This window comes from Tachypleus tridentatus, chromosome 3 (assembly GCF_004210375.1).
Source record: "Tachypleus tridentatus isolate NWPU-2018 chromosome 3, ASM421037v1, whole genome shotgun sequence".
Lineage (NCBI taxonomy): Eukaryota > Metazoa > Arthropoda > Merostomata > Xiphosura > Limulidae > Tachypleus > Tachypleus tridentatus.
In genome coordinates, this window is record NC_134827.1 from 32723921 (window position 1) to 32741644 (window position 17724).

Consider the following 17724-nt stretch of genomic DNA (forward strand, 5'->3'; position numbering starts at 1 on the left):
TACTGACTATAAGATAACTATGTGATATATTTACCAAAGTAAAGCCCTGTTACTGACTATAAGATAACTATGTGATATATTTACCAAAGTAAAGCCCTGTTACTGACTATAAGATCACTATGTGATATATTTACCAAAGTAAAGCCCTGTTACTGACTATAAGATCACTATGTGATATATTTCCCAAAGTAAAGCCCTCTTACTGACTATAAGATTACTATGTGATATATTTACCAGAGTAAAGCCCTGTTACTGACTATAAGATAACTATGTGATATATTTACCAAAGTAAAGCCCTGTTACTGACTATAAGATAACTATGTAATATATTTACCGAAGTAAAGCCCTGTTACTGACTATAAGATAACTATGTAATATATTTACCAAAGTAAAGCCCTGTTACTGATTATAAGATCACTATTTGATATATTTACCAAAGTAAAGCCCTGTTACTGACTATAAGATAACTATGTAATATATTTGCCGAAGTAAAGCCCTGTTACTGACTATAAGATAACTATGTAATATATTTACCGAGTAAAGCCCTGTTACTGACTATAAGATAACTATTTAATATATTTACCGAAGTAAAGCCCTGTTACTGACTATAAGATAACTATGTAATATATTTACCGAAGTAAAGCCCTGTTACTGACTATAAGATAACTATGTAATATATTTACCAAAGTAAAGCCCTGTTACTGACTATAAGATCACTATGTGATATATTTACCGAAGTAAAGCCCTGTTACTGACTATAAGATAACCATGTGATATATTTACCAAAGTAAAGCCCTGTTACTGACTATAAGATAACTATGTGATATATTTACCAAAGTAAAGCCCTGTTACTGACTATAAGATAACCATGTAATATATTTACCAAAGTAAAGCCCTGTTACTGACTATAAGATAACCATGTAATATATTTACCAAAGTAAAGCCCTGTTACTGACTATAAGATAACCATGTAATATATTTACCAAAGTAAAGCCCTGTTACTGACTATAAGATAACTATGTGATATATTTACCAAAGTAAAGTCCTGTTACTGACTATAAGATAACTATGTGATATATTTACCAAAGTAAAGCCCTGTTACTGACTATAAGATAACTATGTGATATATTTACCAAAGTAAAGCCCTGTTACTGACTATAAGATAACTATGTGATATATTTACCAAAGTAAAGTCCTCTTACTGACTATAAGATCACTATGTGATATATTTACCAAAGTAAAGTCCTGTTACTGACTATAAGATAACTATGTGATATATTTACCAAAGTAAAGCCCTCTTACTGACTATAAGATAACTATGTGATATATTTACCAGAGTAAAGCCCTGTTACTGACTATAAGATAACTATGTGATATATTTACCAAAGTAAAGCCCTGTTACTGACTATAAGATCACTATGTGATATATTTACCGAAGTAAAGCCCTGTTACTGACTATAAGATAACTATGTAATATATTTACCGAAGTAAAGCCCTGTTACTGACTATAAGATAACTATGTAATATATTTACCGAAGTAAAGCCCTGTTACTGACTATAAGATAACCATGTAATATATTTACCGAGTAAAGCCCTGTTACTGACTATAAGATAACCATGTAATATATTTACCTAGTAAAGCCCTGTTACTGACTATAAGATAACTATGTAATATATTTACCGAAGTAAAGCCCTGTTACTGACTATAAGATAACTATGTAATATATTTACCAAAGTAAAGCCCTGTTACTGACTATAAGATAACTATGTAATATATTTACCAAAGTAAAGCCCTGTTACTGACTATAAGATCACTATGTGATATATTTACCAAAGTAAAGCCCTGTTACTGACTATAAGATAACTATGTGATATATTTACCAAAGTAAAGCCCTGTTACTGACTATAAGATAACTATGTGATATATTTACCAAAGTAAAGCCCTGTTACTGACTATAAGATCACTATGTGATATATTTACCAAAGTAAAGCCCTGTTACTGACTATAAGATAACCATGTAATATATTTACCGAAGTAAAGCCCTGTTACTGACTATAAGATAACCATGTAATATATTTACCAAAGTAAATCCCTGTTACTGACTATAAGATAACTATGTGATATATTTACCAAAGTAAAGACCTGTTACTGACTATAAGATAACTATGTGATATATTTACCAAAGTAAAGCCCTGTTACTGACTATAAGATAACTATGTAATATATTTACCGAAGTAAAGCCCTGTTACTGACTATAAGATAACTATGTGATATATTTACCAAAGTAAAGCCCTGTTACTGACTATAAGATAACCATGTAATATATTTACCGAGTAAAGCCCTGTTACTGACTATAAGATAACTATGTAATATATTTACCGAAGTAAAGCCCTGTTACTGACTATAAGATAACTATGTGATATATTTACCAAAGTAAAGCCCTGTTACTGACTATAAGATAACTATGTGATATATTTACCAAAGTAAAGCCCTGTTACTGACTATAAGATAACTATGTGATATATTTACCGAAGTAAAGCCCTGTTACTGACTATAAGATAACTATGTAATATATTTACCGAAGTAAAGCCCTGTTACTGACTATAAGATAACTATGTGATATATTTACCAAAGTAAAGCCCTGTTATTGACTATAAGATAACTATGTAATATATTTACCGAGTGAAGCCCATTTACTGACTATAAGATAACTATGTAATATATTTACCAAAGTAAAGCCCTGTTACTGACTATAAGATAACTATGTAATATATTTACCAAAGTAAAGCCCTGTTACTGATTATAAGATAACTATGTGATATATTGACCAAAGTAAAGCCCTGTTACTGACTATAAGATAACTATGTGATATATTGACCAAAGTAAAGCTTTGTTACTGACTATAAGATAACTATGTAATATATTTACCGAGTGAAGCCCTGTTACTGACTATAAGATAACTATGTAATATATTTACAAAAGTAAAGCCCTGTTACTGACTATAAGATAACTATGTAATATATTTACCAAAGTAAAGCCCTGTTACTGACTATAAGATAACTATGTAATATATTTACCAAAGTAAAGCCCTGTTACTGACTATAAGATAACTATGTAATATATTTACCGAAGTAAAGCCCTGTTACTGACTATAAGATAACTATGTGATATATTTACCAAAGTAAAGCCCTGTTACTGACTATAAGATAACAATGTAATATATTTATCGAAGTAAAGCCTTGTTACTGATTATAAGATAACTATGTGATATATTGACCAAAGTAAAGCCCTGTTACTGACTATAAGATAACTATGTGATATATTTACCAAAGTAAAGCCCTGTTACTGACTATAAGATAACTATGTGATATATTTACCAAAGTAAAGCCCTGTTACTGACTATAAGATAACTATGTGATATATTTACCAAAGTAAAGCCCTGTTACTGACTATAAGATCACTATGTGATATATTTACCAAAGTAAAGCCCTGTTACTGACTATAAGATCACTATGTGATATATTTACCAAAGTAAAGCCCTGTTACTGACTATAAGATAACTATGTGATATATTTTCCAAAGTAAAGCCCTGTTACTGACTATAAGATAACTCTGTGATATATTTACCGAAGTAAAGCCCTGTTACTGACTATAAGATAACTATGTGATATATTTACCGAAGTAAAGCCCTGTTACTGACTATAAGATAACCATGTAATATATTTACCGAGTAAAGCCCTGTTACTGACTATAAGATAACTATGTAATATATTTACCGAAGTAAAGCCCTGTTACTGACTATAAGATAACTATGTAATATATTTACCGAAGTAAAGCCCTGTTACTGACTATAAGATAACTATGTAATATATTTACCAAAGTAAAGCCCTGTTACTAACTATAAGATCACTATGTGATATATTTACCAAAGTAAAGCCCTGTTACTGACTATAAGATCACTATGTGATATATTTACCAAAGTAAAGCCCTGTTACTGACTATAAGATAACTATGTAATATATTTACCGAAGTAAAGCCCTGTTACTGACTATAAGATCACTATGTGATATATTTACCAAAGTAAAGCCCTGTTACTGACTATAAGATCACTATGTGATATATTTACCAAAGTAAAGCCCTGTTACTGACTATAAGATAACTATGTGATATATTTACCGAAGTTAAGCCCTGTTACTGACTATAAGATAACCATGTAATATATTTACTGAAGTAAAGCCCTGTTACTGACTATAAGATAACTATGTGATATATTCACCAAAGTAAAGCCCTGTTACTGACTATAAGATAACTATGTGATATATTTACCAAAGTAAAGCCCTGTTACTGACTATAAGATAACTATGTGATATATTTACCAAAGTAAAGCCCTGTTACTGACTATAAGATCACTATGTGATATATTTACCAAAGTAAAGCCCTGTTACTGACTATAAGATCACTATGTGATATATTTACCAAAGTAAAGCCCTCTTACTGACTATAAGATTACTATGTGATATATTTACCAGAGTAAAGCCCTGTTACTGACTATAAGATAACTATGTGATATATTTACCAAAGTAAAGCCCTGTTACTGACTATAAGATAACTATGTAATATATTTATCCAAGTAAAGCCCTGTTACTGACTATAAGATAACTATGTAATATATTTACCAAAGTAAAGCCCTGTTACTGACTATAAGATCACTATGTGATATATTTACCAAAGTAAAGCCCTGTTACTGACTATAAGATAACTATGTAATATATTTACCGAAGTAAAGCCCTGTTACTGACTATAAGATAACTATGTGATATATTTACCGAAGTAAAGCCCTGTTACTGACTATAAGATAACCATGTAATATATTTACCGAGTAAAGCCCTGTTACTGACTATAAGATAAATATGTAATATATTTACCGAAGTAAAGCCCTGTTACTGACTATAAGATAACTATGTAATATATTTACCGAAGTAAAGCCCTGTTACTGACTATAAGATAACTATGTAATATATTTACCAAAGTAAAGCCCTGTTACTGACTATAAGATAACTATGTGATATATTTACCAAAGTAAAGCCCTGTTACTGACTATAAGATAACTATGTAATATATTTACCGAAGTAAAGCCCTGTTACTGACTATAAGATCACTATGTGATATATTTACCAAAGTAAAGCCCTGTTACTGACTATAAGATAACTATGTGATATATTTACCGAAGTAAAGCCCTGTTACTGACTATAAGATAACCATGTAATATATTTACCAAAGTAAAGCCCTGTTACTGACTATAAGATAACTATGTGATATATTTACCAAAGTAAAGCCCTGTTACTGACTATAAGATAACTATGTGATATATATACCAAAGTAAAGCCCTGTTACTGACTATAAGATAACTATGTAATATATTTACCGAAGTAAAGCCCTGTTACTGACTATAAGATAACTATGTGATATATTTACCAAAGTAAAGCCCTGTTACTGACTATAAGATAACTATGTAATATATTTACCGAGTGAAGCCCTGTTACTGACTATAAGATAACTATGTAATATATTTACCAAAGTAAAGCCCTGTTACTGACTATAAGATAACTATGTGATATATTTACCAAAGTAAACCCTGTTACTGACTATAAGATAACCATGTAATATATTTACCAAAGTAAAGCCCTGTTACTGACTATAAGATAACTATGTGATATATTTACCAAAGTAAAGCCCTGTTACTGACTATAAGATAACTATGTAATATATTTACCGAAGTAAAGCCCTGTTACTGACTATAAGATAACTATGTGATATATTTACCGAAGTAAAGCCCTGTTACTGACTATAAGATAACTATGTAATATATTTACCGAAGTAAAGCCCTGTTACTGACTATAAGATAACTATGTAATATATTTACCGAAGTAAAGCCCTGTTACTGACTATAAGATAACTATGTGATTTATTTACCAAAGTAAAGCCCTGTTACTGACTATAAGATAACTATGTGATATATTTACCAAAGTAAAGCCCTGTTGCTGACTATAAGATAACTATGTAATATATTTACCGAATGAAGCCCTGTTACTGACTATAAGATAACTATGTAATATATTTACCAAAGTAAAGCCCTGTTACTGACTATAAGATAACTATGTAATATATTTACCAAAGTAAAGCCCTGTTACTGACTATAAGATAACTATGTAATATATTTACCAAAGTAAAGCCCTGTTACTGACTATAAGATAACTATGTAATATATTTACCGAAGTAAAGCCCTGTTACTGACTATAAGATAACTAGGTAATATATTTACCAAAGTAAAGCCCTGTTACTGACTATAAGATTACTATGTGATATATTTACCACAGTAAAGCCCTGTTACTGACTATAAGATAACAATGTAATATATTTACCGAAGTAAAGCCTTGTTACTGATTATAAGATAACTATGTGATATATTGACCAAAGTAAAGCCCTGTTACTGACTATAAGATAACTATGTGATATATTGACCAAAGTAAAGTCCTGTTACTGACTATAAGATAACTATGTGATATATTTACCAAAGTAAAGCCCTGTTACTGACTATAAGATAACTATGTGATATATTTACCAAAGTAAAGCCCTGTTACTGACTATAAGATAACTATGTGATATATTTACCGAAGTAAAGCCCTTTTACTGACTATAAGATAACCATGTAATATATTTACCGAGTAAAGCCCTGTTACTGACTATAAGATAACTATGTAATATATTTACCGAAGTAAAGCCCTGTTACTGACTATAAGATAACTATGTAAATTTACCAAAGGAAAGCCCTGTTACTGACTATAAGATCACTATGTGATATATTTACCAAAGTAAAGCCCTGTTACTGACTATAAGATAACTATGTGATATATTTACCAAGTAAAGCCCTGTTACTGACTATAAGATAACCATGTAATATATTTACCGAGTAAAGCCCTGTTACTGACTATAAGATAACCATGTAATATATTTACCGAAGTAAAGCCCTGTTACTGACTATAAGATAACTATGTAATATATTTACCGAAGTAAAGCCCTGTTACTGACTATAAGATAACTACGTAATATATTTACCAAAGTAAAGCCCTGTTACTGACTATAAGATCACTATGTGATATATTTACCAAAGTAAAGCCCTGTTACTGACTATAAGATAACTATGTGATATATTTACCGAAGTAAAGCCCTGTTACTGACTATAAGATAACCATGTAATATATTTACCGAGTAAAGCCCTGTTACTGACTATAAGATAACTATGTAATATATTTACCGAAGTAAACCCTGTTACTGACTATAAGATAACTATGTAATATATTTACCGAAGTAAAGCCCTGTTACTGACTATAAGATAACTATGTAATATATTTACCAAAGTAAAGCCCTGTTACTGACTATAAGATAACTATGTGATATATTTACCAAAGTAAAGCCCTGTTACTGACTATAAGATAACTATGTAATATATTTACCGAAGTAAAGCCCTGTTACTGACTATAAGATCACTATGTGATATATTTACCAAAGTAAAGCCCTGTTACTGACTATAAGATAACTATGTGATATATTTACCAAAGTAAAGCCCTGTTACTGACTATAAGATAACTATGTGATATATTTACCAAAGTAAAGCCCTGTTACTGACTATAAGATAACTATGTGATATATTTACCAAAGTAAAGCCCTGTTACTGACTATAAGATAACTATGTGATATATTTACCGAAGTAAAGCCCTGTTACTGACTATAAGATAACCATGTAATATATTTACCAAAGTAAAGCCCTGTTACTGACTATAAGATAACTATGTGATATATTTACCGAAGTAAAGCCCTGTTACTGACTATAAGATAACCATGTAATATATTTACCAAAGTAAAGCCCTGTTACTGACTATAAGATAACTATGTAATATATTTACCGAAGTAAAGCCCTGTTACTGACTATAAGATAACTATGTAATATATTTACCGAGTAAAGCCCTGTTAGTGATTATAAGATAACTATGTGATATATTTACTGAGTAAAGCCCTGTTACTGACTATAAGATAACTATGTAATATATTTACCAAAGTAAAGCCCTGTTACTGACTATAAGATAACTATGTAATATATTTACCGAAGTAAAGCCCTGTTACTGACTATAAGATAACTATGTAATATATTTACCGAAGTAAAGCCCTGTTACTGACTATAAGATAACTATGTGATATATTTACCAAAGTAAAGCCCTGTTGCTGACTATAAGATAACTATGTAATATATTTACCGAATGAAGCCCTGTTACTGACTATAAGATAACTATGTAATATATTTACCAAAGTAAAGCCCTGTTACTGACTATAAGATAACTATGTAATATATTTACCAAAGTAAAGCCCTGTTACTGACTATAAGATAACTATGTAATATATTGACCAAAGTAAAGCCCTGTTACTGACTATAAGATAACTATGTGATATATATACCAAAGTAAAGCCCTGTTACTGACTATAAGATAACTATGTAATATATTTACCGAAGTAAAGCCCTGTTACTGACTATAAGATAACTATGTGATATATTTACCAAAGTAAAGCCCTGTTACTGACTATAAGATAACTATGTAATATATTTACCGAGTGAAGCCCTGTTACTGACTATAAGATAACTATGTAATATATTTACCAAAGTAAAGCCCTGTTACTGACTATAAGATAACTATGTGATATATTTACCAAAGTAAACCCTGTTACTGACTATAAGATAACCATGTAATATATTTACCAAAGTAAAGCCCTGTTACTGACTATAAGATAACTATGTGATATATTTACCAAAGTAAAGCCCTGTTACTGACTATAAGATAACTATGTAATATATTTACCGAAGTAAAGCCCTGTTACTGACTATAAGATAACTATGTGATATATTTACCGAAGTAAAGCCCTGTTACTGACTATAAGATAACCATGTAATATATTTACCGAAGTAAAGCCCTGTTACTGACTATAAGATAACTATGTAATATATTTACCGAAGTAAAGCCCTGTTACTGACTATAAGATAACTATGTGATATATTTACCAAAGTAAAGCCCTGTTACTGACTATAAGATAACTATGTGATATATTTACCAAAGTAAAGCCCTGTTGCTGACTATAAGATAACTATGTAATATATTTACCGAATGAAGCCCTGTTACTGACTATAAGATAACTATGTAATATATTTACCAAAGTAAAGCCCTGTTACTGACTATAAGATAACTATGTAATATATTTACCAAAGTAAAGCCCTGTTACTGACTATAAGATAACTATGTAATATATTTACCAAAGTAAAGCCCTGTTACTGACTATAAGATAACTATGTAATATATTTACCGAAGTAAAGCCCTGTTACTGACTATAAGATAACTATGTAATATATTTACCAAAGTAAAGCCCTGTTACTGACTATAAGATTACTATGTGATATATTTACCACAGTAAAGCCCTGTTACTGACTATAAGATAACAATGTAATATATTTACCGAAGTAAAGCCCTGTTACTGATTATAAGATAACTATGTGATATATTGACCAAAGTAAAGCCCTGTTACTGACTATAAGATAACTATGTGATATATTTACCAAAGTAAAGTCCTGTTACTGACTATAAGATTACTATGTGATATATTTACCGAAGTAAAGCCCTGTTACTGACTATAAGATAACTATGTGATATATTTACCAAAGTAAAGCCCTGTTACTGACTATAAGATAACTATGTGATATATTTACCGAAGTAAAGCCCTTTTACTGACTATAAGATAACCATGTAATATATTTACCGAGTAAAGCCCTGTTACTGACTATAAGATAACTATGTAATATATTTACCGAAGTAAAGCCCTGTTACTGACTATAAGATAACTATGTAAATTTACCAAAGGAAAGCCCTGTTACTGACTATAAGATCACTATGTGATATATTTACCAAAGTAAAGCCCTGTTACTGACTATAAGATAACTATGTGATATATTTACCGAAGTAAAGCCCTGTTACTGACTATAAGATAACCATGTAATATATTTACCGAGTAAAGCCCTGTTACTGACTATAAGATAACCATGTAATATATTTACCGAAGTAAAGCCCTGTTACTGACTATAAGATAACTATGTAATATATTTACCGAAGTAAAGCCCTGTTACTGACTATAAGATAACTACGTAATATATTTACCAAAGTAAAGCCCTGTTACTGACTATAAGATCACTATGTGATATATTTACCAAAGTAAAGCCCTGTTACTGACTATAAGATAACTATGTGATATATTTACCGAAGTAAAGCCCTGTTACTGACTATAAGATAACCATGTAATATATTTACCGAGTAAAGCCCTGTTACTGACTATAAGATAACTATGTAATATATTTACCGAAGTAAACCCTGTTACTGACTATAAGATAACTATGTAATATATTTACCGAAGTAAAGCCCTGTTACTGACTATAAGATAACTATGTAATATATTTACCAAAGTAAAGCCCTGTTACTGACTATAAGATAACTATGTGATATATTTACCAAAGTAAAGCCCTGTTACTGACTATAAGATAACTATGTAATATATTTACCGAAGTAAAGCCCTGTTACTGACTATAAGATAACTATGTGATATATTTACCAAAGTAAAGCCCTGTTACTGACTATAAGATAACTATGTGATATATTTACCAAAGTAAAGCCCTGTTACTGACTATAAGATAACTATGTGATATATTTACCAAAGTAAAGCCCTGTTACTGACTATAAGATAACTATGTGATATATTTACCAAAGTAAAGCCCTGTTACTGACTATAAGATAACTATGTGATATATTTACCGAAGTAAAGCCCTGTTACTGACTATAAGATAACCATGTAATATATTTACCAAAGTAAAGCCCTGTTACTGACTATAAGATAACTATGTGATATATTTACCGAAGTAAAGCCCTGTTACTGACTATAAGATAACCATGTAATATATTTACCAAAGTAAAGCCCTGTTACTGACTATAAGATAACTATGTAATATATTTACCGAAGTAAAGCCCTGTTACTGACTATAAGATAACTATGTAATATATTTACCGAGTAAAGCCCTGTTAGTGATTATAAGATAACTATGTGATATATTTACTGAGTAAAGCCCTGTTACTGACTATAAGATAACTATGTAATATATTGACCAAAGTAAAGCCCTGTTACTGACTATAAGATAACTATGTAATATATTTACCAAAGTAAAGTCCTGTTACAGACTATAAGATAACTATGTGATATATTTACCAAAGTAAAGCCCTGTTACTGACTATAAGATAACTATGTGATATATTTACCAAAGTAAAGCCCTGTTACTGACTATAAGATAACTATGTGATATATTTACCGAAGTAAAGCCCTGTTACTGACTATAAGATAACCATGTAATATATTTACCAAAGTAAAGCCCTGTTACTGACTATAAGATAACTATGTGATATATTTACCGAAGTAAAGCCCTGTTACTGACTATAAGATAACCATGTAATATATTTACCAAAGTAAAGCCCTGTTACTGACTATAAGATAACTATGTAATATATTTACCGAAGTAAAGCCCTGTTACTGACTATAAGATAACTATGTAATATATTTACCGATGTAAAGCCCTGTTACTGACTATAAGATAACTATGTAATATATTTACCGAAGTAAAGCCCTGTTACTGACTATAAGATAACCATGTAATATATTTACCGAAGTAAAGCCCTGTTACTGACTATAAGATAACCATGTAATATATTTACCGAAGTAAAGCCCTGTTACTGACTATAAGATAACCATGTAATATATTTACCGATGTAAAGCCACTTTCTTCAAAGGTGTTCTTCAGATCTTTATTAACCCAGAAGGCATTTAGATTTCTATGTTGGTGAGCCACATATAAAAGTAAACTCAGGAAGATCATATAGAGACATATGTCTTTTAGCACTGCCATCATTTCGCGCTCTTTCATTCGCTGTTCTCGTGCCTTGCGCAGAACTTCCGGATCCATAGGAGCGATTTCAATCTTCGTTCGATGTCCTATCAGAAAAAACAGAGTCCATAAATATCACGACGTAATACCTTCTAAATAAAACTCTTACGTACAACTAAATTAAAAGAAAATCGAAAGTTTTAAGATCCGTTTCGCTTCTTTTTTTTTAATAGCCAAAAAAACAGAAATTACAAATATCCTCACGAAGATATCATCGGTTATATTCTGAGTTTATATTATTTATTAACTTGGTTTTGTTTGTTTGTCGTTGAGCCCAAAGATACACATTAGTCTCTCTGTAATCTGCAGATCCGTGTGTCCTAGGTTTCCATTGGTATCCTAGACATTTCTCCGTGTGTCCTAGGTTTCCATTGGTATCCTAGACATTTCTCCTTGTGTCCTAGGTTTCCATTGGTATCCTAGACATTTCTTTTATGCAGTAGGACATTAAATAATTTTTAAGTTTCACAGATGTTTGTGATGAATGTGATAGAAACGTGTAGTTGTGTTTTTAATTAAAGAACGTTTGGATGTTTCGTAGCTGTGTGTATCACAACTCTTGACCAATGGATGATACTGCTCTAATTAATATCCGCGGAGACATTTTCGTTAATACAAACACATTACTTAAAGTAATCACTCAAAAAATAGCCCATTGCAAATACATTTCTCAGACAAGTGTTTGAGAGTTTTTGGTTGAGTTTGCTATTTACGTGCTAAGCAAAAATAATCTAGTAAATATTAAATAACGATTCTGTTATAGAGGTCACTTTATCTTCATGTACTTACGTTATTGGTTTTCATCGTACACAACAACAGTTACTGTTGTTGTTTCCATATTTATACTGGAACCCAGTTCTCCCGTAAAATTAGGTGTGTATTATCTCAGCTTCAGTTTCTCTTTAACAAATAAGAATTCATTGTTTCAAAAAAGTGCTTGAAATACACGTCAATCTTGGAATAATTAAGTGGGAGGTTATTATGCAACAGTTGACAAAAATCATTGAAACGGACTACAGCAAACACATTTCGATTAATAAAGGGGATATTTGCCCATCCACTTTTTTCTTGTCCCCTCCCTCCCAAATTTAACCCCACATATGTGGAGCAAGTGCGATAAGAAAACACGTTCGCACGCGCACTACCTTATAACAGGAGTTGTTTTTTTTTTCTTGTATGCGAGAAGTCTGTTGTTTGTTTTGTTTTTTTCATTTCGCGCAAAGCTACTCAATGACTATCTGCGCTAGCCGTCTCTAACTTAGCAGTGGAAGACCAGAGGGAAGGGAGCTAGTCATCACCACCCACCGTCAACTCTTGGGCTACTCTTTTACCAACGAATAGTGGGATTGACCGTTATATTAATACGTCCTCATAGCTGAAAGGGTGAGCATATTTGGTGCGATGGGGATTTGAACCCTGGATCCTCAGATTACCAGTCGAACGCCTTAACCCACCTGGCCAGCGAGAAGTCAACCAGATATATCGTGCAATACTAAATACCCCATTTAACCATACTTTTTTATATACCAGAGGTACTAATGCACTAATTATTTATTTAATTAATCAAATAATGCTCGAAAGAACCCAGAAATAAAAGAGTCTCAAGTTTTGGTGTGTGGTCTTTAACTGCTGAAAGATAGAAGCTTGATCATTAACCTCATTTTCAAAAGAGTCTCGAGTTTTGGTGTGTGATCTTTAACTGCTGAAAGATAGAAGCTTAATCATTAAACATGATTCTGAAAACTTCCCTTTGTATTTCCCATTTTCTTTACCTTCTTTTGGTTTACAACTCAGAAGTTCCTCGTCATCTTGTGGAAGGTTGTTCATTATGCTGTCATCATCTCTGGCATCTTGATAGTCTGGTTTTTTGAAGATTATGGAGATGACAGCAGCAATGATGAATACCTGAAATTATATAAAATTAACAGATTCACAACACATGCTTATTATACTACGTACTACACAGATTCGGGTGTTTTGGGGTGTTACTTTTGAGGGATCACTTGGCCACAGTTTGGTTTAGTTTGTTTTGAATTTCGCGCAAAGCTACACGAGGGCTATCTGCGCTAGCCGTCCTTAATTTAGGAGTGTAAGGCAGCTAGCCATTACCATCCACCGCCAACTCTTGGGCTATTCTTTTACCAACGAATAGTGGGATTGTCCGAAACATTATAACACCCCCACAACTGAAAGGGCAAGCACGTTTGGTGTGACGGGAATTCGATCCCGCAACCCTCAGATTACGAGTCGAGTGCCTTAACCACCTGGCCACTCCGGGTCAATCACAGTTTCAGGTGTTTTGAGGAGTTCATTCTGATGGATTACCTGACCACAATTTCAGATGTTTTGGGGTGTTTGTTCTGATGGATTACCTAACTACAGTTTCAGATGTTTTGGGGTGTTCGTTCTGATGGATTACCTAACTACAGTTTCATATGTTTTGGGGTGTTCGTTCTGAGGGATTACCTAACTACAGTTTCAGATGTTTTGGGGTGTTCGTTCTGATGGATTACCTAACTACAGTTTCAGATGTTTTGGGGTGTTCGTTCTGATGGATTACCTAACTACAGTTTCAGATGTTTTGGGGTGTTCGTTCTGATGGATTATCTAATATTAATGATCACATTTTTGTTTTGATAAGTGAAATTTCGGGAAGCATTTCTTTTATGGTCTGACCACAGTTCTGCTCACGTCAGCCCAAGTTATTTCGACTTTACTGTGACTTCAAAGTATTTCATAACTTATAATTGTGGTATGACTACTAAATGTGTAGCGATACACCGGTCCAATAGTAGTATCGTATCGTGAAGCCAGGATACGATTGTACTGATAAATCGACTGATGTGATACGATAAAATTTATTTATCTTCACGAAATTTGGCAGACTTCTAGTAAACATTATAAATGTTTTGTACAGAGAACAGCAGAATTTCTAATACAGTATTGTTACTAAAAATTAGTGATTAAATAAACAAAGCTGAGTATTGAGTACTATATGTCATCTTAACTTATTTTATCAAAAAACATTACATGTAAAGTAACATAACAAATTAACAAAAACAAAATAAACAGATACATCAACGTTTTTATTTTATTTATATTACCAGCTGTCATTTAGTTTATTAAATATAATAATTTGAGAAATCCCTGTAAAGTGTCAAACACTTACATAAGAATATACTAGTGATATAGATAATAAATTACAGACAAGACTGCCAAACTTTGTGAAAATTTGTTGATAAAACTTCTATACCTAGATAAGTATCGTATGAACTGTTGTGACGGAATACGCGCCCCTAACAGGTGCTGCGAGATCCAAAACAGTTGAATCATTAAATAATTGTAACAATAACTTACACTTTATTTCTTGTTTTGTTTGTGGTGGTTTTCCTCCTACGATCTTAAAAATGTGGTTTTCCAATACATATATATATAGTTTCTGGGAAGGCGTGAAGTGTTTGTGATGGATCAAACCAGAGGTTATATACTTTTAAACCATAACCTGACCTTCTTACGAGTTACTACTCCTTATGTATATACGAACCTATTTTAAGATCCAAAATTTGTGTTTTAAAAAAGACGCAGTACATAAGGTTTAAAAATATATATCTTTATTGGAAGGGAAAAACTCACCTTTAATGGTTGAACGAGAAGAACTGATTCGAAAACTGACAAAAATATCGCCTTCAACCAGCTCTCAGATTTCTCCTTCCCCACTGCATACTGTAAGAGAAGACAATAAAAACAGAAACACCAGCGGAGGCAAAGACTAAGAACCAGCCAATGTAAAGAAACCAATGTGGAAACATTCGTTTCTTCTTTTTCCTGGGTTTCAAAGAATCTGTCGTCTGAGACTGTGGACGACTTGACACTTCGCACTGAACTTCAGTTGGTGACACTGTTCTGTGGTCTGACGTTTCCGGTTTATCCAAAGAAGTTCCCTCAAGTTGCTGTCTTCTGCGTTCCCAAAGAGGTCCCGTTTTTGATGGCTTGGGTCTGGTTTTTCGAAATATCTGATCCATTAAAACACTCGGAGGAAGAACAATGAATGATCCGCATATGCTGACCCACAGTTGATAAGTTGTTATTGTTAGTGGTCCCAGTTTGATCGTGGCCACTTTCACTCCTCGTCGTTCGTAAAACATGGCGTTGACCATCATGGTCATAAACAGCAAAGCCATGATAACGGAGACGCGTTGTACACGTGTGAAGTTACTCCTCTCGGGTCTTGAGAATACGGACACCCATAAGTGACTGTCTGTTAGGTTCTTTCGAGAGATACTGGAGAAAAGGTTTCCAAAACTGGTAATATCCTTATAGCCAGCTACCGGAACCAAGCGGTCAACGAGACCATCGCCTTCATCTACAGCTAGCCAATCATTACAGAGGAAGAAGAATCTGCAGCAAGAAAGAAAAAAGTTATAGTTTAAAATGAGATTCGACACCTTTGTTCAGTAACCAGTAAATATATCAGCTTTGAAGAGGAAAAGTTTTACCAATGGATAATTTATTGAATATGTCGCAATACTGGAGCATTATTAATTGAAATACATATATGTACTGCTTCCTTTGCCCAGCATCTATGATTACACACATTATTTTTAAAGAACCTAACACAACTGTGATTATCCAAGTGACTTTAGAAGACAAACATAGCATTTGTTCTGGTGAAAACCGAAAGACTTTAAAGACTTCATACGTACGTGCTTCCGTTCTGGAGATCCTGGACAATTATTCTGTTTAAGTACCAGCTGGAATTGGCCCCTCCACCGGAGTTGTCATGCCAGATCCGTAAATAGTTTAGAGCCCCAAGAGAACTCGGTACACTCAACACATATCGAATTATGCTACCAGACTCGTGCCCCTGTGAATGTCAATACAGAACTTCTGTGATTCAATTAAGATTAGGTTTACTGTTTGAGACAAACATCATGAGCCAATTACAGATAAGAACAGTAGGATTATAGCCAAAAATAAATGAATACAAAGTGCAGAGGAATTTATAAACGTGTATATTTTCATTGAAAACAGGTTACACTTTGTTATGCTTAAAATGTTGACAACCACTGACTATAGATTTCTATAGACCAATAGCGACGTGAGACTCTTATCGATCGTTCTAGAAGCTTCCTGTTAGTACAGCGGTAAGTCTACGGGTTTACAACGTTAAAATCAGGGGTACGATTCCCCTCGGTGAGCTCAGCAGAGCGCTTGATGTGACTTTGCTGTAAGAAACATACATACTCTCGTTCTAGGAACTCACTGCTGGTATATAAACAGTTAAAAGGTCGCACAAAGTGTCCTTTCTGGAAAGCACTTGTTTGTGTGTGCACTTTGATATAACCTTCTCTTTTCGATATTATATATTCGTCGCTATGGCAATAAGAGATTGTGTAAGTGACACAAATATATTATGTTACATTTGTGTTAGATTTGTTGTAGATGTGATCTAAGTAAGAGTTTTCTATTGGCTTCTCGATTTGTAAGAAATTCCTGGCCCGGCATGGCCAAGCGTGTTAAGGCGTGCGACTCGTAATCCGAGGGTCGCGGGTTCACATCCCCGTCGCGCCAAACATGCTCGCCCTTTGAGCCGTGGGGGCGTTATAATGCTACGGTCAATTCCACTATTCGTTGGTAAAAGAGT

At 32.8% G+C, this 17724-nt stretch overlaps 1 protein-coding gene across 1 annotated transcript in view; it reads right to left on the reverse strand.

Annotated features, from left to right (window-relative positions):
* Nucleotides 1–17724, reverse strand: part of LOC143245787 (polycystin-1-like protein 2) — a 42997-nt gene that overhangs the window by 19081 nt on the left and 6192 nt on the right. Inside the window, exons 5-9 of the mRNA XM_076492042.1 lie at nucleotides 16784–16944; nucleotides 15851–16478; nucleotides 15714–15803; nucleotides 13853–13985; nucleotides 11901–12127 (exon numbers count right to left, since the gene is read on the reverse strand). Coding sequence (XP_076348157.1) covers nucleotides 11901–12127; nucleotides 13853–13985; nucleotides 15714–15803; nucleotides 15851–16478; nucleotides 16784–16944 — 1239 coding nt within the window. The remainder of the gene's footprint in view (nucleotides 1–11900; nucleotides 12128–13852; nucleotides 13986–15713; nucleotides 15804–15850; nucleotides 16479–16783; nucleotides 16945–17724) is intronic.